Source organism: Aegilops tauschii, chromosome 5 (assembly GCF_002575655.3).
Source record: "Aegilops tauschii subsp. strangulata cultivar AL8/78 chromosome 5, Aet v6.0, whole genome shotgun sequence".
Classification (NCBI taxonomy): Eukaryota; Viridiplantae; Streptophyta; class Magnoliopsida; order Poales; family Poaceae; genus Aegilops; species Aegilops tauschii.
In genome coordinates this window covers 229960697-229971019 of record NC_053039.3, presented here as the reverse complement: position 1 = coordinate 229971019, position 10323 = coordinate 229960697, and the positions used below count along the sequence as shown (strand labels likewise).

At 48.4% G+C, this 10323-nt stretch overlaps 1 protein-coding gene across 1 annotated transcript; it reads right to left on the bottom strand.

Moving 5' to 3' along the window:
- Nucleotides 1–288: 288 nt before the first annotated feature.
- Nucleotides 289–1673, bottom strand: LOC109756678 (uncharacterized). The gene has a single exon (XM_020315524.4). The coding sequence runs from the start codon at nt 1317–1319 to the stop codon at nt 603–605; it is 717 nt and encodes a 238-aa protein (XP_020171113.1). The 5' UTR covers nt 1320–1673; the 3' UTR covers nt 289–602.
- Nucleotides 1674–10323: the final 8650 nt, after the last annotated feature.

Here is a 10323-nt window from a genome sequence, read left to right as displayed (position 1 = left end):
TCTTTGCCAAGATACCATCATCCTTGAAACATGTTTCGTTCAGCTTTATATATAAAGCCTAAACAGCTGAACTGATACAAAGTGATGAGAAAATATATAATTAAACAGCCACACATCTTCGGGATAGCGTAGACGAAGCTGAAATTTGTATCATCTGCCAATCTATGTCACATACTCCCTCCGTTTCATAATGTAGTGCCTATAGATTTTTTGAGAAGTCAAACTTTGTAAACTTTGACCAAGTTTGTAGAGAAAAATATTTATATCTACAAAAGCAAAAATATATAATGTGAAACTACATCTTACAATGAATCTAGTGATATATGTTTCATACTCTAGATGTAAAAAAAATTCTCCACAAACTTGGTCAAAGTTTGTGAGATTTGACTTTTCAAAAAATCTATAGGCACTACATTATGAAACGGAGGGAGTATCTCTGAGTCCTAATTTTATTATCTACATGGTACCTCAAACTCAATCCTCATCTTACACGCTTTTTTCTGGCAAATCTACACAAAGCATAGAAACAACCAACAGAAAGCCACGAACCAGACTGTCATCTACTACAAGTCTTCGAGTAGTATTCACCAGCCCTACACGCGCTACAACGGCCCAGATCTCGCCAAGCGTCCATCCTCTTCCGTCCCGGCCGCCCAATCCGCCACGCGCCTACCAGATGCGAACCGCCTCATCCCTGCCAGCGCCGGCGCCGGCGCGGGCGGCGCTGCCTGATCCGTGCTTACCTCCTTCGCCTCCATCTTACGCTCCACATAGGCCAGAGGCAGCCTGGGAGGCGGAGACCAGTCGACGCTCTCCACGGCGCTCTTCCTCGAGCGGCTGCGACGGATCGGGAAACCGAACCAGGGGCAGCAGCCGCCATTCATCTTCTCCGGGGAGATCAGCTCCCGGCGGCGGTCGCGCTCTCGTCCCGATAGAACCTTCCCCATGCAGGACACCTTGGGCGATCCCGGCTCCGGCACCGCCGGCTTCGGGTTGCGCCCGCCGCCGCCGGTCTTGGCATTCTTTGGGAACATCGCAGGTGGGCGGTGCCGCCGGGCACACCCCTGGCCGAGGTTTCCGGAGATCCCGATGATGGGCGCCGCCGTAGGCTTCAGGTTGCCCGAGAACCGCTGCGCCGCGCCGTTGCCGGCCTTGTGGCCGGGGTAGTTCTTGTCGATGAAGCATTTAGGGTTGGTGTTCTCCTTGAGGGAATCGTCGCGGTCGTAGACGCCTGTGACGTCCAACCAGGCGACGTCTTCTCCGGTGCAGACGCGGGTGGATCCGGGCTGGTTGTCGGCAAGGTCGCGTGCGGCGGCCATGGGGAGAGGGTGGAGAGGCGCGATGGTGTGCCGGGGCGGGGAAGGCTGGAATATCGTTTCTCCTCGGCGGCCCGTGGCGTGTGCGGCTTGGTTTAGAGGAGTTTGTGCTGTTGGGCTGTTGTGATCGCGAGGAGCGTATGTGTCATTTTCTCCGTTTCTTTGCCTTCGGTTGTTCAACCCCAATTTTCGTGCGAGGAAAGTTAGAGGAGTTTGTCATTTTCAAATTATTCTCAATCATGGCATAAATAAGTTCATTACCCTCGTTCCATACGAGGACGAGGTTGTAAACGACGACAGAACTCCGAAGCGATTATAATATTACTATAGGTGTTGTAGATATTTTTCTTTGCGGGTGATATTTTATTTTAAGATTATTATATGGAAGCATCTGTTGGTAACTTGGTATTGGCGCCGAACAACCTTGAGATCGACGACGGTCATCAGGCTCACAAAATCAATCTCGAAACACAAAATCAATCTCGAAACAGGCTTTGGCCAAGTAAATCGCATAAAACCACCACTTTAAAGATTATATTTACGAAAAACACTATAATGGAAAGGGCAGCTAGCATCCAAATTTCCTCTCCTCTTCTCTCTCGCGACCGCGCCGCCCCCGCGGGCGGCCGGCCGCGCCCAGCCCTCTCCCCCGCGCGCCTCTCCCTCCCCCTTCCTCTCTGCCGCCGTCGTCGGCGCCCGCTGCGGGCCTGGCCCGGGCGACGCTGGTGGCGGCGGCCCTCTGGCTTTCCCCCTCTCGGGTGTCCACCGGCGCGGGACGGGGCGACCCCGGGCGGTGCTTCTAGGCGGCGGCGGTCCAGCGCGGCGGCGGGGGCTCCCGACGCGAGCGGGGGCGGACTTCTGGACGGCGGCGTCGCCATTGGCGGCGGGGTGACGCGGCGGCGCGGCCTGGCGGCGCCTGCTCGGCCCAGATCTGGGCCTGGGCGGGCCGGCGGCGGGGCGGGTCTGCTTCGTGGCTTTAGGGAGGCGGGGGAGAGACGATGAGCGGCAGGGTGCTGGCGGCGCCATCGCCGGCTTGCTGCAGTGTGGCGGCGGGGCATAGCGGGCCCGTTTCGGGCCTGGCCGGGCCAGGGGTGGCCTGGCATGCCCTGCTGCCGCGTCCGGATGGCTACCGCGGCGGTGCCGGAGGTTCTGGCCTCCCGCACGACGGCGGTGGAGGTGGTTCCCTCCCGTTCAGCTTCGGTGCTGCTTCTCCCTCCGTGGGGCGCTTCTCCCCGATCCTCTTGGCCTCGTGTTGGTGTTCGCAGTGAGGCGGCGTGGGTGACGGCGCAACCGCGATGGCGCATGGTGGTGGGCGACGGTCTGGCTGGTCAGCTCCGGTCCGTGGGGCGGTGGGGATTGGAGTACGGGAAAAATCCTTGCCGGTCTTCCGCCCCGATGCGGTGACACTTGCGGGTGCCACCATTCCTTCCTGGAGGGTGTCGGTGATATCCATCCCCCTCCTCCCTCCGCGTGTCGGGGAAACCCTAGGACATGTCCGGGCAGCAGCGTCGTCGGCGTCGCTTTCCTTCTTGGAGGTGCTGTTTTGTACGCGGTGGTCCAGAGCCTCGGGTTGTAGTGGTTTGTGTCTGGTGGGCGTAGCGGTGGCGGGTCATCCGCGCTTTGTCGAGCTGCCGTTGTTGGCATTTGCTTCTTCTTCTTTTTCTTTTGGGCTTGTTGTGCTGTTCGCCCCTGCGATCCTGTATCGGTGTTGGTTGTTTTGGAATACAAAGCGGGGGAAACCCTTTTTCGGTAAAAGCACTACGATACATTTTCTTTGCAGAAAACACTATGTCTTGTGATTTTTTTTTAAAAACCACTAATCAGTGGATTTGGCTCGGTTAAGCACGCTTATGACAGTTGGGGCCCCATTTTGCCTACGTGGTGTAACATTTCATGTCAGGTCAATTTTAATCTAATTGTACAAACTAGTCCATAAATTTTACATAGACACCCCTAAATCAAAAAAAGGAAAAAAAATGCAATCAGACGACGTGCATCCTCGTCATTGGTTGGGTTTGGGTGGTCAACGTAGCCTACGCTAGGCGCCTCCTCGCGCAGGAGGCCAAATCGGGGCATCGGCGGCATCCCTCGCCGGATCCGACAGCCGGTGGTGGGCGCCTCCTCGCGCTGGAGGCCAAGCGGGGCGGCGGCGCGGCATACCTAACCGGATCCAGTAGCTGGCGCTGGGCGTCTCTTCACGTTGGAGGCCAAATCGGGACGGCGACGTGACATCCCTCACAGGATCCGGCGAGGTGGCGGCGCCGGGGGCAAATCAGGGCGACAACGCGGCATCCTCGCCGGAGGTGGTGGCGCCTGGAGCGCGTGCGCGCATCGCTGTAGGGAGCTCATGTGGTGGTGCGTGGCCGCATGTGGTTCATCGAGGGCACCACCACCATGGTGGAGTGGCGCGGGGAGTGCTGGGGCTGGCTCGAGGTGGGCCCTTACGCGCCTGGTCTCAAGGTCGGCACGACATGCACAATCGAGCGACGGCAGCGCCACCACGCGCCATCGACTCCGAGGAACGCTGCGGCCGGCACAAGTTGTGGGTGTTCGACTGCAAGTCCAGGAACTAGACCGTGTGCCCTCCCCCGCAGTTCGCCGGCTTCGTCTGCTCCGGCGAGCTACTACTTGCGGCGGCGTGTAGGATGAGGAGCTCCTCTCCTCCGGCGGCTGTGGGAGCGAGGCTGACGAAGTCTGGGGAAGGGCCTGGGAGGCACGGGGAAAGAATGTCGGTGGTGTTTTTGCTTTTCGACACATCTAACGCTATCTTTGGCAAAACGTTATGCCACGTTAGCGAAAAAGGGGCCCCAACCGTCATAAGCATGCTCAACCGAGCCAAATCCGTTGATTAGTGTTTTTTGCAAAAAAAAAAAATCCTAAGACATGACGTTTTCTGTAAAGAAAATGTATCACAATGTTTTTCGCAAACCTAACCTTGAGAGTAGTAGTTTTATGCAATTTACTCGCTTTGGCCTGTTTTTTATAAGTACTCGTCTTTCGGATGTATCCTCGCTCGCTGAGTGCCCTCAGTGCCGCCATGGCGCATGCGTCGAGTGATATCGTCTTGAAACGCGATGAACCGATGAATTGTAGATTCATGGTGAATATCTACGAGCGGTAAACTGCTGCACGTATGCAGGTTTGCATTATTTGCGTCGGTCGGCACAAGAACAAATTCGAGTAGACTTCTCAAGCCCGTTCTTACTGTTTTACCAGACCTTGGACGGTCCACCGTGGTTGATGGTGCTCGGGATGCTGATATTTTTGGAACGGGTCCGGATCTTTCTCCCGAACTTCCACGAATTACTGTTGGGGAAGCCCGAGCACCTTTCGACATGTCTTCTGATGCTATACAATTTACATCTTTTAGCAAGCCCATGGGACATGTATCCTGTGTCGCTGACTGTTTCCAAGGTAGAAGAGTTGGCATTTCTTATGCTCACATCTATTTTATTATGACCAATATCCTTTATACAAAAAAGGAGATCATGTCGTCATCTAAGGGGTAATGAGTAATATCCTTCAATTTGGCTCGTGTTGTTTGTGGCTGATATGTTTGTGACGAAACCTTTTGCTCCATGGATCCAGCTTTCCTTGTCCGTCATCTTAAACATAAGTTCAAGTGTGACACTATGCATGAGCATTTCATCCCACCAGTTAAAGGTACTCGGCTAGCATCTTCAAACCGTGGGCTCCAATTCTCAAGATCCCCATGTCAAAGCACAACCTCTAGATCTGCCATTCCGCCGAAAAAGATCCAACACAGGTTTCGGTTTTGACTATTACATTGATGGCACCGGTCCTTCTATTCTCCGTAGAAGAGCAAACTGGTTGCCCCGAATCAAGCAAGAAATTCCGACTTACCTCCAACAGAGGCTTACGAATCATATCAAGCAAGACTGCAAGGGGAAGGCCAAGCTATTCTCAGGAGTTAACGAAGCAGTTAACTATGGTAGACTCCACTACTACAAACTGTATACTACTGACCCCTCATCACAGACTGGCCTTAACCAAGCGTCAATTATAAGGGTCAACACTGGCCCGCCATGAAATGTGCATCATTGGTGTTTTCGTCATTGACCGACCAATTGGTAGACACCTCATCACTGAGCGGCCACTCTTATGGGGGTCACTGATGAATTGTCACCGGTCAAAGATGACTAGATGAGGCTCATCACTGACCGGTCGTTTCATATGGGGGGTCACTTTGATGACACATCATCACTGACCGGCCAATCTTAATTTTTTTAGGGGTACCGGCCAATCTTAGTGACCAATCACTGTTGATTCATACCACTTGAAGAATTTTTCTACCCAGCCCACAACACGTAAAACTAGCTAACCACTCACGTCCAAGTCCCCTGTCCTCTTCCTCTTGTGGCAGCCACTGCGCCCGCGCCCGCGTCACCATCTTCCCATGCGCTCACTTGTCTCCTCCGTCGCCTGATGGCCTGCAAGTGCACATGGTTTAGTTGTAGCCTTTTTGAAGTAAGAGTATTGATCCCACAGGGAGCACATGAATCAGACTTTTGCCTATTGTAGTGAATTATGTATTTTTATGCTTGCAGATAATTGTAGACTTAAAGCAAAGTAAGGGCGAAAATAAATTTTGATCGAGTGGTGGAACAAACTTTGGAGTAAATAACATAAAAGTAAATAAAGAACAACATATAGCTAGAGTGACTGATGGAACAATAGAGGAGTAAGGCGTTCCAGGGAGTACGAAATCCCAATTGGTATGTTTCTAGCGCACCTATGCATGTGCATAGTATGGGACGAATACTTAAGCCAGTGTTGACGATTATGCTGGGCGGCGCCGGGTACGGAACACGTTCTACTGGAAGTAGACTTCGTGCCACGCACGCCACCATCACACTCTCCCCAATAGGGTTACTGAAGGAAATATGCCCTAGAGACAATAATAAAGTTGTTATTTTATATTTCCTTATATCATGATAAATGTTTATTATTCATGCTAGAATTGTATTAACTGGAAACTTGATACATGTGTGAATACATAGACAAAACATAGTGTCCCTAGTAAGCCTCTACTAGACTAGCTCGTTAATCAAAGATGGTTAAGTTTCCTAACCATAGACATGTGTTGTCATTTGATGAACGGGATCACATCATTAGGAGAATGATGTGATGGACATGACCCATCCATTAGCTTAGCATATTGATCGTTCAGTTTTATTGCTATAGCTTTCTTCATGTCATATGCATAATTCCTTTGACTATGAGATTATGCAACTCCCGGATACCGGAGGAATACCTTGTGTGCTATCAAACGTCACAACGTAACAGGGTGATTATAAAGATGCTCTACTGGTATCTCCGAAGGTGTTTGTTGGGTTGGCATAGATCGAGATTAGGATTTGTCATTCCGAGTATCGGAGAGGTGTCTATGGGCCCTCTCGGTAATGCACATCATAAGAAGCCTTGCAAGCAATGTGACTAATGAGTTAGTTGCGGGATGATGTATTACAGAAAGAGTAAAGAGACTTGCTGGTAACGATATTGAACTAGGTATGAAGATACGGACGATCGAATCTCGGGCAAGTAACATACCGATGACAAAGGGAATAATGTATGTTGTCATTACGGTACGACCGATAAAGATCTTCGTAGAATATGTGGGAACCAATATGAGCATCCAGGTTCCGCTGTTGTTTATTGACCGGTGATGTGTCTCGGTCATGTCTACATAGTTCTCGAACCCGTAGGGTCCGCATGCTTAACGTTCGATGACGATTTTGTATTATATGAGTTATGTGATTTGGTGACCGAATGTTGTTCGGAGTCCCGGATGAGATCACGAACATGACGAGTGATAACCCACAAGTATAGGGCATTGCAACTGTTTTCGAGGGTAGAGTATTCAACCCAAATTTATTGATTTGACACAAGGGGATCCAAAGAATATTCTCAAGTATTAGGAGCTGAGTTGTCAATTCAACCACACCTGAAAGACTTAATATCTGCAGGAAAGTATTTAGTAGCAAAGTAGTACGGAAGTAAAGGTAACAGTGGCAAAAGTAACAATAGTAGTTGTGTAGCAATCATAACGGTGGCAACGGGAAAATAACGGAGCAAAGATTAATATGAAACGAGCTCGTAGGCAATGGATCAATGATGGATAATTATGTCGGATGGCATTCATCATGCAACAGTTGTAACATAGGGTGACACAGGACTAGCTCCAATTCATCAATGTAATGTAGGCATGTATTCCGAATATAGTCATACCTGCTTATGGAAAAGAACTTGCATGACATCTTTTGTCCTACCCTCCCGTGGCAGCGGGGTCCTATTGGAAACTAAGGGATATTAAGGCCTCCTTTTAATAGAGTACCGGACCAAAGCATTAGCACTTAGTGAATACATGAACTCCTCAAACTACGGTCATCATCGGGAGTGGTCCCGACTATTGTCACTCCGGGGTTGCCAGATCATAGCACGTAGTAGGTGACTATTGACTTGCAAGATAGGATCAAGAACACAAATATATTCATGAAAACATAATAGGTCCAGATCTGAAATCATGGCACTCGGGCCCTAGTGACAAGCATTAAGCATAGCAAAGTCATAGAAACATCAATCTTAGAACATAGTGGATACTAGGGATCAAACCCTAACAAAACTAACTCGATTACATGGTAAATCTCATCCAACCCATCACAGTCCAGCAAGCCTACGATGGGATTACTCACACACGGCGGTGAGCATCATGAAATTAGTGATGGAGGATGGTTGATGATGACGATGGCGACAGATTCCCCTCTCCGGAGCCCCGAATGGACTCCAGATCTGCCCTCCCGAGGAAGAACAGGGCTTGGCGGCGGCTCTGTATCGTAAAACGTGATGAATCCTTCTCTCTGATTTTTTTCTCCCCGAACGTGAATATATGGAGTTGGAGTTGAGGTCGGTGGGGGTCCAGGGGGCCCACAAGGTCGGGAGGTGCGCCCCAGGGGGGTGGGCATGCCTCCACCCTTGTGGACAGGGTGTGGGGCCCCTTCACTTGATTCTTTCGCCAATATTTTATATTAATTCCAAAATTTATCTCCGTGAAGTTTCAGGTCATTCCGAGAACTTTTTATTCTGCACCAAAAATAACACCATGGCAATTCTGCTGAAAACAGCGTCAGTCCGGGTTAGTTACATTCAAATCATGCAAGTTAGAGTCCAAAACAAGGGCAAAAGAGTTTGGAAAAGTAGATACGACGGAGACATATCAACTCCCACAAGCTTAACCGATTGCTTGTCCTCAAGCAATTCTGTTGACAAACTTAAAGTGATAAAGAATTTTTTTTACAAACTCTGTTTGATCTTGTTGTTGTAAATATGTAAAGCCAGCATTCAAATTTTCAGCAAAGATTATGAACTAACCATATCCACAATAACATTTAGGTTTCACATTTACTCATATCAATAGCATAATCAACTAGCGAGCAATAATAATGAATCTTGGATGACAACACTTTTTCAAAAAAATCATGATATGATATAACAAGATGGTATCTCCCTAGTCCTTTCTGAGACTGCAAAACATGAATAAAGAGCACCCATGAAGATCAAGGACTGACTAGACATTGTAATCATGGTAAAAGAGATCCAGTCATACTCAATATAAATTAATAACAATGCATACAAATGATGGTGGTGCTCTCTAACTGGTGCTTTTTATAAGAGGATGATGACTCAACAATAAAATTAATAGATAGGCCCTTCGCAGAGGGAAGCAGGGATTTGCATAGGTGCCAGAGCTCGAGTTTTGAAATAGAGATAAATAATATTTTGAGTGGTATGCTTTCATTGTCAACATAAAAACCAAGAGATCTTGGTATCTTCCATGCTACATACATTATAGGCGGTTCCCAAACAGAATGGTAAAGTTTATACTCCGCCACCACCAACAAGCACACTCCACGGCTGGTCCGAAACAACGGGTACCGTCAAACTAACAACAGTTTCAGGGGAGTTTTGTTTGCAATTATTTTGATTTGATTTGAGCATGGGATTGGGCATCCCGGTTACCAGCCATTTTCTCGTGAATGATGAGCGGAGTCCACTCATCGTGAGAATAACCCACCTAGCATGGAAGATATTGACAACCCTAGTTGGTACATGAGCGATTCGAGCATACAAAATAGATTATCATTTGAAGGTTTAGGGTTTGGCACTTGCAAATTTACTTGGGACAGCAGGTAAATACCGCATATAGGAAGGTATGGTGGACTCATATGGAACAACTTTGGGTTTATGGAAGTGGATGCACAAGCAGTATTCTCGCTTAGTACAAGTGAAGGCTAGAAAAAAGATTGGGAAGCGACCAACTAGAGAGCAACAACAGTCATAAACATGCATTGAGAGTAACCAACATTGAGTGCAAGCATGAGTAGGATATAAATCACCATGAACATAAATATCGTAGAGGCTATGTTGATTTTGTTTCAACTACATGCGTGAACATGTGCCAAGTCAAGCCACTCGAATCATTCAAAGGAGGATACCATCCTATCATACTATATCACAACCATTTTAATTTCCATGTTGGCACGCAAGGTAAACCATTATAAACTCCTAGCTAATTAAGCATGGCATGAGTAACTATAATCTCTAATTGTCATTGCAAACATGCTTCATTCATAATAGGCTGAATCAGGAACGATGAACTAATCATATTTACAAAAACAAGATAGGTCGAGTTCATACCAGCTTTTCCTCATCTCAATCATTTCATCATATATCGTCATTATTGCCTTTCACTTGCACGACCGAACGGTGTGGATAATAATAATAGTGCACGTGCATTGGACTAAGCTGGAATCTGCAAACATTTATTCAGAGGAGAAGACAAGGTAATATGGGCTCTTTATTAGATCAACAATAATGCAAATGAGAGCCACTCAACATTTTCATCGTGGTCTTCACCTCTCGACCCCCAAAGAAAAGGAAAGAAATTTCAAAGAAACACACTGGAATATTTTTGGAGTTTCTCCTTATC